Source organism: Equus asinus, chromosome 8 (assembly GCF_041296235.1).
Source record: "Equus asinus isolate D_3611 breed Donkey chromosome 8, EquAss-T2T_v2, whole genome shotgun sequence".
Lineage (NCBI taxonomy): Eukaryota > Metazoa > Chordata > Mammalia > Perissodactyla > Equidae > Equus > Equus asinus.
The window spans coordinates 22,656,113-22,675,033 of record NC_091797.1 but is presented as its reverse complement, the minus strand read 5'-3'; the positions used below and the strand labels follow the sequence as shown (position 1 = coordinate 22,675,033).

General features: G+C 40.0%; 1 protein-coding gene across 15 annotated transcripts in view; it reads left to right on the top strand.

Moving 5' to 3' along the window:
* The first annotated feature begins 7,300 nt into the window (after window positions 1-7,300).
* The window catches only part of UBR2 (ubiquitin protein ligase E3 component n-recognin 2), a 124,170-nt gene continuing 112,549 nt past the window's right edge, over window positions 7,301-18,921 (top strand). For 10 of the 15 annotated variants that reach the window (XR_006531951.2, XR_006531950.2, XR_006531952.2 and 7 more), the window contains exons 1-2: window positions 7,301-7,748; window positions 17,127-17,386. Coding sequence is in view for 8 of the 15 variants with exons in the window: in XM_070514935.1 (XP_070371036.1) it covers window positions 7,671-7,748; window positions 17,127-17,386 (338 nt within the window). In the remaining 7 variants the exon portion in view is untranslated. The remainder of the gene's footprint in view (window positions 7,749-17,126; window positions 17,387-18,921) is intronic. The other 5 variants (XR_011504972.1, XR_001397454.3, XM_014837377.3 and 2 more) reach the window with 3 other exon arrangements.

Here is an 18,921-nt window from a genome sequence, read left to right as displayed (position 1 = left end):
TGGGCAAGTTACCTTATCTTCATGAGCCTCAGTTTCGTCATGTCCTAACTGAAAATAATAACATATATCTGAAAGGGTTTTAGTAAAGAATAGGAATAATATACCTGTTACTATTACTAGCAAGCATAGCATTTATTAGCTTATCTTAAAACTTTTTGCCCTAAAGCTGTAGCTTTCTTATTGTTCTTGATTCATTCCAAGTGTATTTCTGCCCCAGGGCCTTTGCACTTGCTGTTTCCTTTGTGTAGAATGCTCTTGTCCCAGATCTTCACAGGGCTCAGCTCTTCTCCCCTCCTCAGATGTATCTCCCTGACCAACCTACCTAATGCTCCTATTACCCATCTTCACCTTCACCCTCCACAAAATTTCTATTTATTTTCTTCTAACATTTGTCAATATCTAAAAATTATACAATGTATTTACTTGCTTAGTTTGTTATTGCCTATTTCTCCCACTAAAATACAAGCTCCTTGAGAGCAGTAAACTTGCCTGTTGTAGTCACTCTGTATAACCCCAGTAATAAGAACTGGCACTTGCAGCTCAATAAAATATTTGTTAAACTAATTGCTCAATTAATTGATGGCTGAATGGATTAATGAATATGCACTAGGTTAGGCTCTGAAGGAATGGCACAGAGGTTGGTTATTTTTGTAGAAGAAGAAACAGGAGATCAGGTGAAGATTTGAAGTTTAGGGTCATGTCTAGGCCAAGTGAGAAGCCACAGTGGAAGACCCTAGGCCCCTGGGAGTGATATGTGGCCAGCCAGCTGGGCCTGTGTCACAGTCTTGTCCACTCTGATCTTCATTTTGCTCCTTTGGCCCTTTCAGCACTTACATTATTCCTTTTGACCTAGTAAATTCTCTTGTAGGAATTTATCCTTTGGCTGTACTTAAAAAGAGTTTGCTAATCCATATGAACAAGGAATTTCATTCAGTACGATTTTAATCCCACAAAACATGGACAGAGCCAATGAGTTCGTCAACAAGGTGAAATACATTATGAGGCATTCATATCATGGGATACTGCACAACCAAGAAAAATAATGAAGCATTATTAAGTTAAAACATCAATGTGGATTTCTGGTTTATTCATCCAGTTAGTAAATATTTATTGAACACCTAATATGTTCCCGATACTGTTCTAGAATATGGATACATGCACAAAAACAGGGTCCCTGCCTTCATGTGCCTAAATGTGAACTCACATTTTAGTTATTCTGGAAATATGACAAACTTTAGTACCTAAACCACCACCACTCCCAACATAAATACCCAGCAATGTTGGATAAAAATATAATAAATATGACCTTAAATGTATAAGTTAAAGATTGACACATCCAGTGCCATTCTGATTCTGGAGGTTTTGTAATTTTCTTTCTGGAAGCTTGTAGGATTCTCTCTTTGTTCCTGACGTACTAAAATTTCCCAACCATTGCCATATTTAAAACAATTGTTCTAGGTACTGCTTGGGCTCCCTCAGTCTAGAATCTCATGTCTTTCAGTTCCTGGAAATTTTCTTGAAAGTTTTCCTTGATAATTTATACTCACTCATTTTTGTTGTTGTTTTTCTCTCTTTCTAGAACTCCTGTTAGTCAAAGTTTTTGTTTATTTGTTTTTGTTTTGTTTTTTTTGCTGAGGAAGATTCACCTTGAGCTAACATCTATGCCAATCTTCCTCTCTTTAGTATGTGAGCCACCAGCACAGCATGACCACTAACAGACCGGTATAGTTCTATGCCCAGGAATTGAACCCAGGCCACCAAAGTAGAGCATGCTGAACTAAACCACTGGGCCACCGGGGCTGGCCCCCAAAGTTTTTATGTTTTAAATTTCTAAGAGCATTCTTTGTTGTTGTTCATGAATGTTTCTTTTCCCTGGCCTCCTGTTCTTCTTTCACGGATGTAAAATCTTCTCTTATTCCCAAGAATTCCAATAATGTTTTTAAAGCTTCCTTTCAACTCTCTGGCTTGTTTCTGTTTCCTCCTTTTTCATATTTTTTAGTCTCTCTTTTATAACTTTGCTCAGATATCTGTGCACAATTGCTAATCTGCTCATATTTAAGAATGGGTCACTAGAAAGATCATTGGAAGTTCTTTGTACGTGGGTGAGGTGACCCAACTGTACCATTTTGTTGGGGTCTCTTAAGGACTAAATTGTGTCCCCCTCTCCTGCATTTATAAGTTGAAGCTCTAACACCCAATGTGACTAAATTTGGAGATATGGTACTTAAGGTGGTAATTAAGGTTAAACGAAGTCATAAGAGTGGGGCCCTAAGCCAATAGGACTAGTGTCTCTATAAGGAGAGGAAGAGACACCAGAGACCTCTTGCTCTCCACACACACACGGAGGAAAGGCCATGGGAGCACACAGGGAAAGGTTAGTCATCTGCAAGTCAAGGAGAGACGCTTCACCAGAAACCAACCCTGGCAGGACCTTGTTCTGGGACTTCTAGACTCCAGGACTGCGAGAAAATAAATTTCTGTTACTTAAGCCACGTAGTCTGTGGTATTCTGTTATGGCAGCCCAAGCAGTCTAACATAGGGTCCCACCCCTCTGACAAATTTTCTTTCTTTTGAGCCGGTCAGTCTCTCTGGAGAATATTCTCTCAAACTGCTGTACGGAGTGGAGATATAAGCCAGCCACTGGGGTGGTTAGAGCTGAGGGCAGGGGGAATGCACCGGAGTGAACCTGTTTAGTGTATAGACTTGAATTAATGCCCTAGTATTCAGTACAATGTCCCTGTACTTAGCTGTGCTGGGTGTCATCCAGTCCAAAGACCCTCAGGTGCAGCCTCTTGAGAGGATGAACCTCCAGTCTTCTCCCAAGGTGGGAGATGGGGTGATCTAATTTCTAGCTATACAAACTTTTGAAAAATATTCTTGTTTTTAGCATCACCTTCACCTGCTTTCAGAGTAACATGGTGCTTCAAATTTCTAAGTCTCTTAGAGTTCTACATACGAGTAAGATCTATTCTGGGTCACTGCACTGCTGGCTTAGGTTTCAGCATTCTCGACTGAGAAGTCAGTTACTTCTCATCCATTTGCTTTCCACCTTCAAAAATTTTAGTGCTGTCATCCCCACTCCTAGTCTACCTTTCCTTTTTTCCTCTTTACTGTCATGAGGTATTCAACATGCCATGTCTAACTGGAAATTGGAGCTTAGGTTTTAATGCGCCCATGAGAACATAGGACAAGACCTTGGGTCCAAGAAACATGAATTGAAACTGAGATCTCCACATAGAGCCAGGGCTATCAAAGGAGTGTAACATCTGTGAAAGGATAGACTAGAAAAAAAACTCATTGACTGGCAGAGGGAAATGACAAGGAAGCTTTTAACCCTGACTCTGAGTAGGAAAAAGACCTCTCTCTTAAGAATGTATAAACAGGGACAATGGCACACAGCGGAATTAATACTATTAGGGAACTCCAAAGCCAAGAAACTGACATAAAAATTGGTCCTGATACTCCTAGAACTCCTGGCCTTGCAGAAGCAAATGGAAAACTACTTTGAAGGTACTTGCTCTTAACACAGGCCTCTCAAGATTCTCGCAGTTAATGCTAAGTGAAGATGATCTTGAAATTCATAATTACAAAGCACAAAGGAAGCAATCATTTAAATGAGGATTATCACACATGCAAAAAGTAAGATTAGATTCCCAAGATCTTTATAAGTACAATAACCTGTTGAACACTACCAAATAAGTGTATTTAAAAGTATTAAAGATATAAACAAAGATTTGGAACCATAAATAAATAGCAAGACATTATGAAAGAACAGAAATCTTTGAAAGTGAATTAAATATAATTTCTAGAAATAAATGAAGTTATTGAAAATAAAAAGTGAGTAGATAGTTTAATATCAGATTAGACACAGCTGAAGAGAGAATTTGCACACTAGAAGATATATTCAGAATGTGGTATAGACAATTAAAAGTATGGAAAAATGCAAAAGAGATTAAAAGTCATGGAGACTATAAAAGGAAGTCAAACAGAAGTTCCAGAAGGAGGAGCTGGCCCTATGGCCGAGTGGTTAAGTTCATATGCTGTGCTTTGGTGGCCCAGGTTTCTCTGGTTTGGCTCCCTGGCACGGACATGGCACCACTCTTCAGGCCATACTGAGGCAGCATCCCACATAGCACAGCCACAAGGACCTACAACTAGAATATACAACTATGTACTGCGGGGGCGTTGGGGGGAAGAAGGAAAAAAAATGAAGAAGTTTGGCAACACTTGTTAGCTCTGGTGCCAATCTTAAAAAAAAAAAAAAAAAAAAAAAGAAGTTCCAGAAGGAGGAAATAGACAGAATGCAAGAAAGGTAATATTTGAAGAAATAATGGCTTTGTAGAGTTACTTGACCACAGACCCTAGTCCACAAAGCAAATGTCACCAAATACCAAAGAGTCTGTATCATACAGACCATGTTCTCTGCCCACAATAGGATATGATGAGAAATCAATAACAAAAGATAACAACACCATACAAATTTGGAAATTTTACAACATACTACATGAATCAAAGAAGAAATCATAATAAAATTAAAAAATATTTAGAAATGAATGATAATGAAAACACTATATACCAAAATTTGTGGAATGTGATGAAAGCAGTGTATAATGGAAATGTATTGCCTTGATAAATCTGATTCTTTTTTTTTTTAAAGACTGTCACCTGAACTAACAATTGTTGCCAATCTTTTTTTTTTTTTTTTTTCTGCTTTATCTCCCCAAACCCCCCAGTACATAGTTGTATATCTTAGTTGCAGGTCCTTCTAGTTGTGGGATGTGGGACGCCACCTCAACGTGGCCTGACAAGCGGCGCCATGTCTGCGCCCAGGATCCGAACCCTGGGCCGCTGCACCTGAGCATGCGAACTTAACCACTCGGCCACGGAGCCAGCCCCTAAATCTGTGATTCTTAAACGTAGTCCCCAGGCCAGTAGAACGACCCAGGAACTTGTGAGAAATGTAATTTTCAGTCTCCATCCAAAACCTATTGAATCAGAAATTCTGAGGGTAGGATCCAGAAATCTGTATTTTATGAAGACCTCCAGGTGATTCTGATGCATGCTCCAGTTTGAGAACCACTGCCTTAGATGTATATATCGGAAAAAAAGAGAAAGATTAATAGCAAACATCCAACTAAAGAATTTAGAAAAAGAACATTCAAATCAACCCAAAAGTAATAGAAGGAAGAAAGTAATAATGTTAAGAGCAGAAATTTTCTTTACAGTCTATTTTAATGGCTTGAATTCTATGTTAGGACCTTTAAAGAGGCATTATCTTTGCTTCCAGGTGATAACAATCCCGGTTTTCCTCCAGGTTGACTCTGACTAGGGAGTGCATCACTGGAAGCAAGTGGAGCCAAGAAGAAAGTAACACATAGAAGAACATTTCAAGAGATCTCATTCAGATATCTATGCATATATTTTTTTTCTGGATAGAATCATAAAGTATTAAAAATGATTTTCTTTGGGGAAAGGGACTTGGAGTAAGAGGGATTGTTTTCACTTTTCCTTTTAAAAATATTCCTATTGAGCTTGAATTTCTAATCTTATACATATATTATTTTTATTTTTAAAAGTGAAAAGGCTTGGGGTGGGCCTGGTGGCATAGTGGTTAAGTTCGTGTGCTCTGCTTCAGCAGACCAGGGTTCACAGGTTTGGATACTGGGCACGGACCTACACACTGCTCATCAATCCACGCTGTGGCAACCTCCCACATATGAAAATAGAGGAAGACTGGCTGCGATGTTAGCTCGGTAACAATCTTCCTCAAGCAAAAAGAGAAAGATTGGAAATAGATGTTAGTCAGGGCCAATCTTCCTCACACACACACACACACACGAAAGTGAAAAAGCTTATTTGGTCTGTGAGGTTATGGGTAATTTGTATTTCCTTAAAAAAAAAAATGCTTTGTTAATATTATAGTGCAGATCTTCCTCAACTTACAATGGCTTACATCCTGATAAACCCATTGTAAACTGAAAATATCGTAAGTTGAAAAAGCATTTAATACCTCTAACCTATCCAACATCATAGATTAGCCTGGTCTACCTTAAACATGCTCAGAATACTAACATTAGCAACAGTTGGGCAAAATCATCTAATACAGGGTCTATTTTATAATAAAGTGGTGAATATCTCATGTAATAGATTGAATACTGTACACTGTACTGAAAGTGAAAAACAGAATAGTTGTATAGGTGCAGAATGATTCTAAGTGTATCGGTTGTTTGCCCTTGTGATCACGGCTGTCTGGGGGGAGCTACAGTTCACTGCCACGGCCTAGCATCAGGGGGGAGTATTGACAAGCATATGGCTAGCCTTGGAAAAGATCAAAATTCAAAAAAATTCAAAGTATGGTTTCAGTTTGCACTGAATGCATATCCCTTTCGCACCATCAGCAAAGTTGTAAAATCATAAATCGAACCATTGTAATTCGGCGACTGTCTGTATTGTTAACAACAGTAACAACAACAAAAACATGTCCCAAACCTGCATTGGATTGGAACTTTTTTTTTTTTTTTTTTGCCTCACGTAATTCACAATCTCCTTTTGGGAATAAATTAGCATGCCTGATAAAATGTGTAAGCAATTTTCTGATAAACTCTAAAGGAGTTGAAGACTTTTTCTAAGAAACTCACTCACTCAACTGTCAGTCAAGAGCCTAATTACCTCTAACCAAACATAATTCTCTTTTGTATCTAATCTAACAATGATTATCTTTCTATAAAATGTCCCTATCATAGTAAATCTTTGGGTTGGCTTGGTAGGCTCTTTTTCCTTTGCAGCAAGATTTGTAATAAGTTTTGGTAAGTGGTCATAACTAAATCTCTTAGAAATTTTTCTTTAACAGCATTTAAACATATTTTAAAACCTTTAAAACCTTAATAATGTTCACCTTGGCCACTAATCTAGAGGATGATGGATGACAGGGCCATAGAACTATAGGAATAGAATGTAATTCATTCATTCGTTCCATAAGTATTCGAGCGCCTACCATATTCCAAGCTTTGAAAAGTACTTGACTGTCTACCACATGCGCAGCACTGTTCTAGAATCTGAGGATACAAAAACCAACAAATGTGGTTGGGGCAATAAAACTACAGTTCCCACAATATCCCGCTCCTCTGTCTCTTCCCAGGTGGGCGCTTCCTTCCACTTGTCTCTTCCCAACATTCTGGCCTGAAGAAAAGCTCCGCCCGCTTATTTCTCAGCGCGTTCTCTCATCAGGAGTTGGACTACAACTCCCACAATGCCCTCGTGGGGCACCCGATAAGATCTCCACCTGCTTCCCCGGTTCGCCGAGGACGACTACATTTCCCAGAACACCCTGCTTCCTCTCCTGGATGTTATTGCCCCTTTCCCGGTGCGGGACGCGGTAGTAGCGAGCGAGAGGGCCGGGCCCCGGGCCCTCTGTGTCCTTTCCCGGGGCAGGGACGAGCCAGTGACTTGACTCTTGGACGCTGAGCCAGGAGGGAGCGCAGGAGGCCGCCGTCCCTCCTGGCGGGCTCCCCTCACACTACTCTCCGTCTTCTCCACCTGCAGCCGCCTGGACGACTCCGAACGGACTGCCTAGGGCAGGGGTGGCGGTCTCAGCCGCCCGGGCAGGGGCGAGGCCGCGGCCCTCGGGGCGGCTCTAGCGGCGTCAGCGCTGGGGAGGAGGAGGAGAGAAGATGGCGTCGGAGCTGGAGCTCGAGATGCAGGCCATCGACCGGAGTTTGCTGGAATGTTCGGCCGAGGAGATCGCGGGGGTCAGTGTCGGGACCCGGGCGGGGACGTCCTGCCTTCCCGGGCCGAGCCCCGGGGGAGGAGCCGACTCCTGGAAATCCGGAGCGGCCGGGCCCTGACTTGGAGCAGCGACCGCCCCGGGCTCGCCGGCCTCGCTTTGTGGGTAATGGCCCGGGGAGGCCACCGAGCCTGCCGGTCTCCTGCCCTCTTTATGCTCAAATAGCCCTCCGAGCTGCTCTGTGCACCAGCCTCCTGCATTCCCTTTCCGCCGGGGAGAACCCGCAGCTCTTCCATTATCCCTTTCCCCCTACAGTCTCATTAACTCCCCGACACAAGGGCCTTTGCCCTTTGTGCCAGCTCTTGGGAGAGGGGAGGGAAAGACGCTTCCTGGTCTTTTAAATCCTCCTGACTCCTTTTAATGAGATAAGTGGAGCATCGCCTCCTCCGCTGAGACATGCTACCTTAACGGACTCCCGACTTTGTTTCTGGGATTGCCGTTGGCACCAAAGGACGCAGACGATACTGTTTTCCCCCTTCCCCTCTTCAGTGCGTTTTTGCACCGATTTGGTCCGTCCACGGCGTGATGAATATGCGGAAAGTAGTGTCTCGACATGTTTACTGAGTGTGAGAAAGTAGTCGTGGAGGCTGGGAGATTAAAACAAAATTTCTGGGAGCTGGGGGTAGTCAGGTGGAGAGCAAACGTTATATAACTTTGGGAGAGCAGCTTTCAACAAATAGAAGCTAATGATGTGAGGTTTGGTCACAGCATAGTGGGAGCACTTATGCCCCGGATTTACACCTTTCAAACCCAACATTGTACTGAAACTGTAATATGAATAGTATGCTCGTATAGGTAGCAGAGTTGTAAAATGATTAGTTTAGTAAACTCAATGGCATCTTTCCTCAAGATGGGCGGGGAACGCCCATTAGAACAGATTGTCCAGAATGATTGTGAATGGACCGAAACAGCTTGGGCCCTACCTCTGAGGCCTCCAGTTTAAAAAGTTACAGGAAGCGAGTGACCTTTGAACACAAGTCAACAAACAGTCTGAATGTTCTGAACAAAATTTTAGCAGGGCACTGCAGGGCGCTTGGTCTGTGAGGAGTTATTCTGGGTGAATTGATGAGGACACCCAAGTCAGGGTGAAAAGTCTAAAGAAACACATTGTTGAATGCTGAGTCTTTGCTTATTTTATTTTTAACCAGCTTGTTTAGTTTCAGGCTGTTTTAATTTACTTTCTGCTTGATATTGCCACAGCCCAAGGATTTTCAGCGCCCATCTGCCTTTCATTTATCAAAGAGATGTAAAAAAGAAAATGAAAGCAGTTACACGGAAATGGTAAAATGGTGGTAATGACAGCTATGCCATATCCGTATTGATATCTGTTATTTACCTCAAAGTAATTGGGGTTTCTTTCCCCCCACTCCCACCGAATGTTGTGTCTGTTGGCCCAGTGATACAGGCTATCTACTGTTTTCCCAGTTCTAAAAGTGCAAGCTATCAAGTGATTAGAATGTCTCCAACTTGTTGAGGTTCCTTAGGAAACCAGTTATAAAAGAGTGCTAGAGACCAGCACTCCTAGTTGTTGTGCAGTGAAATTCTCAAGCGGACCCATTAGGGGAAATTAAGGGAAATGCAAAAAGAATTTATTAATTTGGATTTCATTTGAATTTGTGAAGATAACAATCTGAGCTACATTTGAGTTTTGCTCTGTTTACTTTTAAATGGCTTTCTGAACAATAAGATGAAAAAAAAATTTAGTCTGAAGGCCAACAAAATTCCTTAAAGAGGATGCCAGCTAATATTCAAATATAAGATTCTCCTGGCTGTTTAACCTGGCCTGGCTTTGTGAGGGGTTTATTGTCTGTTTTAGTTAAAACAGGCTAACACTTAAAACTATTCTTTCCACTTAGGCTCCAGCACAACCCTTTACCGCAGATTAAACTGAATTCATAAACTTTTCTCAAGTTAAAAGTAAATTTTAGGGGCCAGCCTGATGGCGCAGCTGTTAAGTTCACACGTTCTGCTTGGGTGGCCCAGGGTTTGCCAGTTTGGATCCCGCGCGCGGACCTACACACCGATTGGCAAGCGATGCTGTGGTAGGCGTCCCACATATAAAGTGGAGGAAGGTGGGCACGGATGTTAGCTCAGGGCCAGTCTTCTCAGCAAAAAAGAGGAAGATTGGCCGCAGATGTTAGCTCAGGGCAAATCTTCCTCACAAAATAAAATAAAATAAAAAGTAAATTTTAGAGTAAACAAGTAAAGGAAGTTATTTTGGCCTTTAGACTTCTGTTACTGGTAATTTGTTGGGATCACATCCATTTATTTATCTATTTATTTATTTAATTAATTTATTTATTTTTGAGGACGATTAGCCCTGAGCTAACATCTGCCTTCAGTCTTGTTTTTTTGCTGAGGGAGGCTGGCCCTGAGCTCACATCTGTGCTTCTGTTACTGGTAATTTGTTGGGATCACATCCATTTATTAATTAATTAATTAATTTATTTATTTATTTATTTATTTATTTTTGAGGACGATTATTAATTAATTAATTTATTTATTTATTTATTTATTTATTTATTTTTGAGGACGATTAGCCCTGAGCTAACATCTGCCTTCAGTCTTCTTCTTTTGCTGAGGGAGGCTGGCCCTGAGCTCACATCTGTGCCCATCTTCCACTTTATATGTGGGACGCCTACTACAGCATGGCTTGCCAACCGGTGCCATCTCTGCACCCGGGATCCAAACCGGTGACCTCTGGGGCCCCTGAAGGGGAACGTTGGAACTTAACCGCTGCGCCACCAGGCCATTCCCCAAGGGATCACATCCGTTTAAAAGTTCTTAAGAAGCACTAGCGTCATCTTTCCCACACTTTATTTAAACATTGCTTTTCTTGTTTCTGTTATGAGGAAGGACTTTTTGTGATCACCTCTATTGTAACTAGTATGCGTCACAAATAAAAGCATTTAGGTGCTCTCTTCAATAATTGTAAGTTTAGGGTATTAAATTGGCCCTCTCATCTCAGTTTTCTCGGTAGATTTGATTCCACAAGCATGACTTTCCCCACACTTCTCCAGTCTATCTACATTTCATGCTCCACGGATTTGATTATAATATGTTCCAATGGATGATTATGGTTTAAGAAGGACATATTTTTACCCAAGTATAAAAGAAATACATATTCTTTATAGAAGATTTATGTAGAGTTTTATGTCTATGATGGTTATTTTTGCTTTAAAATCTTTGACAGTTTATTTACATGTAATTCACATATCATACAATTCAATTCAGTAGCTTTTAGTATTTCACAGAGTTGTTCAACCATCGTCACAGTCAATTTTAGAATGTTTTCATCACCCCGAAAAAGAAATCCTATACCCGTTAACAGTCACTCCCCATTTTCCCCCAGCCTCCCAAACTCTAGGCAGCTACTATTTTCTGTCTCCATAGATTTGCCTGTTCTGGAAATTTCATATAAATGGAATTATACAGTGTTTGGTCTTTTGTGACTGGCTTCTTTCACTCAGCATGATGTTTTCAAGGTTCTTCCGTGTGGTAGTGTGTATCAATGCTTCATTCCTTTTTATTGCCAAATGATATTCCATTGTGTGGATATATACCATATTTTATTTCTCCATTCGTCAGTTGTTGGGCATTTGGGCTATTTCTACCTTCTGGATATTACGAATCATACTGCTATGCACATTTTGTGTACAATTTTTTGTGAGGACATGTGTTTTCATTCTCTTAGGCACTTATGATGTAAACCCAGGAGTGCAATTTCTGGGTCATATGGTAATTCTGTGGTTAACATTTTGAGAAATCACTGAACTGTTTTCCAAAGTGGCTCCATCATTTTACATTCCCACCACAGTATGTGAGGATTCTAGTGGATTTCTCTACATCTTTGTCAACACTTGTTATTGTCTGTCTCTCTTTTTTAATTGAGGCCATAGTAGTTTATAACATTGTGAGGTTTCAGTTGTACATTATTATTTGTCAGTCACCATATCTGTGACCCTTTACCCCTAAGCCCACCCCCCAACTCCCTTCCCTACTGGTAACCACTAATCTCTTGTCTTTGTCCCTGTGTTTGTTTATCTTCCACACACGAGTGACGTCATGTGGTGCTTGTCTTTTTGATTATAGCCATTCTTGGGTGTGAAGTGGCATCTCTTTGTAGTTTTGGTTTGTATTTCCCTCGCGACTCTTTGTGTTGAACATCGTTTCATGAGCGTATTGGGTATTTGTATATCTTCTTGGGAAGGATCAATTCAGATCTTTTGCCTATTTTTCTTTTTATTTCTTTTATTTAGTCTTTTGCTTTTTGGTGAGGAAGATTGGCCCTGAGCTAACATCTTTTGCCAGTCTTCCTCCTTTTTTTTTTCCCTCCCCGAAGCCCCAGTACCTAGTTGCATATCCTAGTTTTAGGTCATTCTTGTTCTTCTATGTGGGACGCCGCCACAGCGTGGCTTGATGAATGGTGCTAGGTCCGCACCCAGGATCCAGTGAACCCCAGGCCACTGAAGCGGAGCATGCAAACCTAACTACTCGGCCACAGGGCTGGTCCTTTGCCTATTTTTAAATTTGATTTTTTTGTCTTTTATTATTGAGTTCTATATTATTTTAATTTGTGACTGCTTTCACTTCATCTCTAGAACTCTTAATATGGTTTGTTTAAAATTTTTCTTAATGTAGTCCCCAAAACTCCCTTTCAGCACTAGCAATTGTTGTTGTTAACTTACGTGTTGGTTATCTTTGTTCAAAAGCAAAATCAAATGTGGTTAAAGGTTACAGTTTTAATCAGGTATGGAATAATAATTAGTGTAATAAAAGGCCCACCCCCAGGGATTCTTTCATTTTTGTGTTTATTCTACTAGCTCTCTATTGTAAGGCTGAAGTTTAGCATTCAAAAAAGGAAAGCTCCTGGAAGCATTGTCATAACATGTTTACTTTAGTGAAGTGAGTTGACAGTTTCTTTACTTCCCTTGTGGAGGACTTCTAATAAAATAGTACTTAGTACTCTGTTGTGTACATTGGTGTGACAGCCACAGGTGTCTAAAATAAGGACACATGAACATGCACCCAAATTAGAAATCTCAATTTTTCATATTGAAGAAACAGTTACAGTTAGGGTATGTTAATGAGAACTGATATGAAAATCTGTAGATTTGTTCTTTTGAGAAAGAGATGAGCCATTATTCTGAAAGGCAGCTCCTTTTGCCTTCACTACTTTTTTTTTTTGTCTGTACCGTTGCCAGTCACTAATTCTTATCTCTGGTATAGAATTCTCATGCAAAGGTACTTTGTATATTAAGTGTTTGAATTTAATGAAGTTAAAATGCGTGTAATAGATCCCAAATCTCTTGGGTGGTCTTGAAGTTGGAGCATATGCCTGCCTTTCTTGAACCAGGCTTTTATGTCTCGTTAATAATTTATAATTCTATATGATAAATGCTATTTAGAATGAAATGATTGTTTTACTAATAATATAGTTTATATAAGGTGGCTCATTTTTTTTTCTTAACCAGAAGTTGTTAATAGTTTTTGAATTTTTAAAGAAATCTGTGAACAGATTTGACCTGTCAGTGTTGTTGGAGCCACAAGACAACATAATTTCTTTTAGAAAGCATTATTTTATATTCTCCCTGGATTAAAATTCTGCAAAAGTGATCTTTGAGGAGAAATGGGAACATAAAATATAAGAAAAACAAAAACTGCTTTTAAAATAAAACCTTCAAATGTGTTGTAAATTAAAATTGCCTGAAGCATAACTTTCTAGGATCCTGGAGGCGTTGAATCTTAATGCTTAATTTTTCAGCCAAAACAGTAAATTGCTTAGGATAATTTGATTACGTTCATTCATATTTTGAAATAGAGTTGCTGACAATGGGTGAAAATGAACATTTACCCTTGGCCAAAAAAGTAGTTTTTAGCTCAAAGAATTAAATTCTAGTTTACTTGTTGGTTGATGACTCGCTGCCTTTTACTAATGACTACTTTTTTCCTTACCTATCCTTTTTATAGTTACTGAACTCTGTGTGTGTGTGTGTATGTGTAATTTTGATTTAGAGACACTTCTCTGAAGGGAGAGAATCCTTAAACCTGTGGGATTGTCTGCCAAGAAGTTGTTTTAAGAGTAATCTAGTCTCTTTCCTTTTCGCATGAAGCAAACAAAGAAAGTTAGTAACATTTGGAAAAGATGGTTTCCCTTTAGGGGTGAAGACTTTTTTACTGGTTTTGATTGTAAGCTTCCATCTAGTCCCTTAAGTTATGAACAAGGTTTTTACATTTTTAGCAAAAGTTTTCTGAAAATGTGAAATTGACTAGAAAGTTAATATATACTACCTCATGAATATTTAAAATCTCTATATGTTACTCTTAGAAGGAAGGAAGTAGGCTGAAGGTTGTACATCTAATAGTTAAAATGAAGACTTTATACTGTTGTCTTATGGTGTTAGACATCACTTGAAGATGAACTCTTTTTTTTCGGTGAGGAAGATTGTCCCTGAGCTAACATCTCTGCCAGTCTTCCTGTATTTTGTATGTGGGACACCACCACAACATGGCTTGATGAGTGGTGTGTAGGTCCATACCCAGGATCCAAACTCACGAATCCAGGCTGCTGGAGCAGAGCACGTGAACTTAACCACTACACCACTGGGCTGGCCCCCATAAACTCTTTTTTAACGAGGATATAATTTGAAACTTAGATTGCAATCCATAGGGAAATGTTGGACCTATGAGTTAGCAGGTCAGTTAACTGCATTTTTGTAGCGTGAGTCATTTCATGTTTTCTGATTTGAAATTTTTACTTGATTTAAAGCCAAAATGAGTTATAATTATACAAAGCAGTATGGAGGACAAATAAAACATATAGTCAGAATTAGCAGGGGAGGCAAGGATAAATGACAGAATACAAGGAAAAGAGTTAAGACTTAAACGAAAAGGGGAAAAAAGGAGGCAGTTTGAAGGATGCCTTATCTAGGCCTTGTTTGGTTTGATTTTTAGAGACTACAGGCCTGCATCTACTTTATCTCTGCTTTCATTAATGCCATATGGAGCATCTTTCTGCAGTGTCAATGTTATGTGACAGTAAGTAGTATAAAAATGTTTATAGTTATCCAGGTAACAGATTTTACTAAATGCCCGCTGGGGTCAGGTTCTGTTTTAGACCTGGGGAATATGGGAACGGGAGATGAGGGTGAGGAACAGGCTAAGAAGGCATCTTGGAGAAAGCAAAACAGAAACAGATCTGAGGAACGAGCAGAAAATAGTCTTGTAAAGCAGAGAGGGAGGAGCTATACAGGTCAGGAGGAGGAGGCTGGAGAGTGGTGCAAGGCAAAGGACCTTGTAGACTATGTCCGGGGACTTGACTTGGTCCTGAATACAAGGGGAACCTGAATGGCAGGGTCACACTGGCATTTTGCAAGAATCGCTCTGTTAAGTGAGGTTGGAAAATGGACTGGAGAGGGACGAGATTAGTGGCGATCACCGGTTAGGACATTGTTGCACTAATCTTGGTTGAAAGCTGGGAGTGGGGACTTTGGACTAGCATAGTGGAGGTAGTGCCGGTGGAGATGGAAAGAAATGGATGTATTCAACAGATATTTAGGAAGCCTAATAGACAAGACATGTTGATTAATTGGATGTTGGGGTGAGGAGGAAGGAAGGTTTTCAGGTTTTTCCAGTTTGGATACTTGGGTACATGCTGGTATCTAAAATAGGGAAATAGGGGACATAGGGTTTTGTGGGGAGAGGAGCATGAGATCAGTTTTGGACATGTTGAGTTGGTGTCTGAAAGGAGAAACTGATTTCTTTTGTTCTCTACACTCTCACCGATATTTCTGGCCTCTGTATGTGGGAGGGGGTGTTCCCCACGCCAGGCAATTCTCTAATTCTTTGCAGACACCAACTGGGTGTCCTACAGTTCAATCGATTCTGATACTGCACACCTGGAGTTAGCATCAGATCCCACAGATTAAGGGCTCAGTCCCACAAGACTGCCTGTCTGCCCCTCGGACTCCAGATGTCACTTACAAGCAGTGAGTCCTCAGGTTACCCACAACTTGTGTCTCACTTAGCTACAAATTGGGGATTCCATGACCCCCTCTTCTGGCTTGATAATTTGCGAGAATGGCTCACAGAACTAAGGGAAACAGTTTGTTTACTAGATTACGGGTTTATTATCAAGTGATACAACTTAGGAACAGCCGGATGGAAGAGATGCGCAGAGCAAGGTGTATGGGAGGGGATGCTGTGTGGGAAGGGATGCTGAGCTTCCATGCCCTCTCTGGGCGCTTCAGCACCTCTGCGTGCTCACAATCCAGAAGCTCTCTGAACCCTGATATATAGGGATTTTTATGGAGGCTTCCTTACACAAGCATGATTGATTAAATCATTGGACATTAGTGGTTACTCAACCTCCAGCCCCTCTCTCCTACTCCAGGATTGGAGGTGGAGGCTATAAGTTCCAGCCTCTAATCAGGAGGTTGATTCCCCTGGCAGCCAGCTCCCCCTCCTTAGGGGCTTTCCAAAAGTCGCCTCATTAACTTCAACTCAGGTGTGGTTGAAAGGGGCTTGTTATGAGTAACTAAAGACACTCCTTTTACCTTTATCTCCCTTATCACTTTGGAAATTTCCAAAGTTTTAGGAGCTCTGTGCGAGGAATGGGAAGAAGACCAAAAATATACTACTTATTATAAATCACAATATCACAGTATCTATTAGCTGTCCAAGTATAATTATCACAGGTAGTTGGACATAAAAGTTTGGGGACAGAGAAAAGTGGCTTTTTCTTTGTCGTTTTTAGCAGAGAAGGCAAAGGGGAAAGAGCTTTTATAGGGAAGTTGATCAGGGAAAGAAGGCGTGATTGACGGAACAAAGTCTCTTGTGGACTGACATTCGTCAGAGACTGGTGTATCATCTCATCTGCTTATCAGTGAGAAATACAACTAGTGTATTGGCTGTTCATGCTCTTCCTATCTGCACGCTGACAAGAGAAGCCAAGTCACAATCAGAATATCGTGTGAGCAAAGCGTTAGAAAGGACGTCAGATGGGCTTAGTGGCTGGTGTCTTACGTGGTGATCTGTTGTGGTCTTTTTCATGTGCTGCCTACGGAAGTTTGCTTCAAGAATCATTTTGAGGAGAGAGGCTCATTTCACTTTAATTTTGCTTTCACTTTAAAGTAGAATTCTGAAATATTTGGCATTTCAATAAAGTTCTAAATGACTTTTACCCTTTTTCGCAGAGAAGACGTACGGTGATGAATGTCATCAACAAAATATAAGACTCTTTTATCATTATTTTTGTACCTAAAAGAAAATAGAGTAGGTTTATTCAAGTTAGCGATTTATTGACATTGTTTAAAACTATTTTCTCTTTTTTCTTTTTTTAAAGAAATGGCTGCAAGCAACTGACCTCACTAGAGAAGTGTACCAGCACTTAGCCCACTATGTACCCAAAATCTACTGCAGGAGTCCCAACCCTTGTCCACAGAAGGAAGACATGGTGGCACAGCATGTTTTGTTGGCGCCGATGGAATGGTACCTTTGTGGTGAAGATTCTGAGTTTGGGTTTCCAAAACTTCAACAAGCAAACAAACCTTCTCATCTTTGTGGTCGTGTTTTTAAAGTAGGAGAGCCTACATACTCTTGCAGGTAAAATATTGTAATTTTCTTTCTAAAAGGCTCTTCTTTTTACTTGACATTTTTTTCTTGAAATGTTAGATTTTTGTTTTAAATTATGAAATATATATATTAAAAAGGCTATACAACAAATATATATGGTTTAAAATAATTATAAAACAAACATTCATGTTATTATTTTCCAGGTCAAGAAATAGGACATCATCAGCATTCCAGAAACTGACTGTGTGCTTTCTTTTTCCCCCATAATTAACTGCTACCTTGACTCTTACATTAATCACTTCCTTGCTTTTCTTGATAGTTTTTTAGTTACAGCGATTCTTTTTAATCTTCAGATTATCCCACATTTGACCGCTGAGAGCCCCATCATGCTAGCTTCGTTGTCTTTTTCCCATGACTTCAGTAGTTTTTGAGTGTTTCTTTGCTTTCTGGCACAAGATGTCCACAGCTCACTTTGTACTTAACTCTGACCCATGTGTAGAATCAGCTATTTCTGTACTGAGTTTGTTTTTAGTTGGCAGTAGTAGTTAGAAATCATGGCCTGGGAGCTGTATATACTATTGCTACCAGCATAGCTTTACTTTTTTTTTAAAAAAAAATCTTGTTGAAAATTGAATATACAAGAATGGAAGATAGTGAGGAAAATGCCTTGTCTCCTTGTGACTATCTATTCGTATTTCTCAGAACTAATCATTATTAACATTTTCTTCTGTATCCTTCCAGAAATTTTTTGTCCATGTGCAGGCCCATATATATGGCTATCTTAAACATACATACAAAAGGGAATACGTTATATATACTGCGCTAAGTTTTCCTTTCTCTGTTTAACAAAGTCTTGACATCTGTCCATATCGGCTGATATAGCTAGATAATATTTCAGTGTGTGGATGTACTCTTGTTAGAGGCGTTGTGGAACATTTTTTTTCTTTAAGGCTTTTTCCCGTAAGACTGAAATTTAATATACTCTTAATTTGGTTAAGGCCTCTGGGTGTCCGTGGTAGTCTTTCTTTGTCAGCATGGTTAGAATACCGAGAGAGATCTTTTTATCAAAGACTATTAGATGTAGTTTTTTGTTTGTCTTTACAAAAACTTCTTTGAGTCCTTTATTGATGTTTGGAGCAATAGATCTAGTTTAACCTCAAGACTTACAGATGAGGAAACCAAGATCCACTTGTTCCAGTAGTGTTCTTTGTAAAAAGGATCCTGTTCCAAAGCATGCTTTTGTATGTCATGTTTTTTAATCGTCCACCTGGAATGTTTCCTCAGTTTTTCTTTGACTTTCAAGATCTTCCCACTTGAAGATTACAGGCCAATTATTTGGGTTTGGGCTATCAATTTGGGTTTGTCTGATACACTTCACGATTAGAGTCAGATTGCATCTTTCACAGAAATATCCACAAAAATCACATATTCTCATTGTTCCCTATCAAGTAGCATATGATTTTGATTTGTTCAATAACTAGTGATGTTAACTTTGATCCCTTGTTTAAGGGGATGTCTGCAAGACTTCTCCACTGTAAAGTTGTTTCTTTTCACCTCTGTAGTCA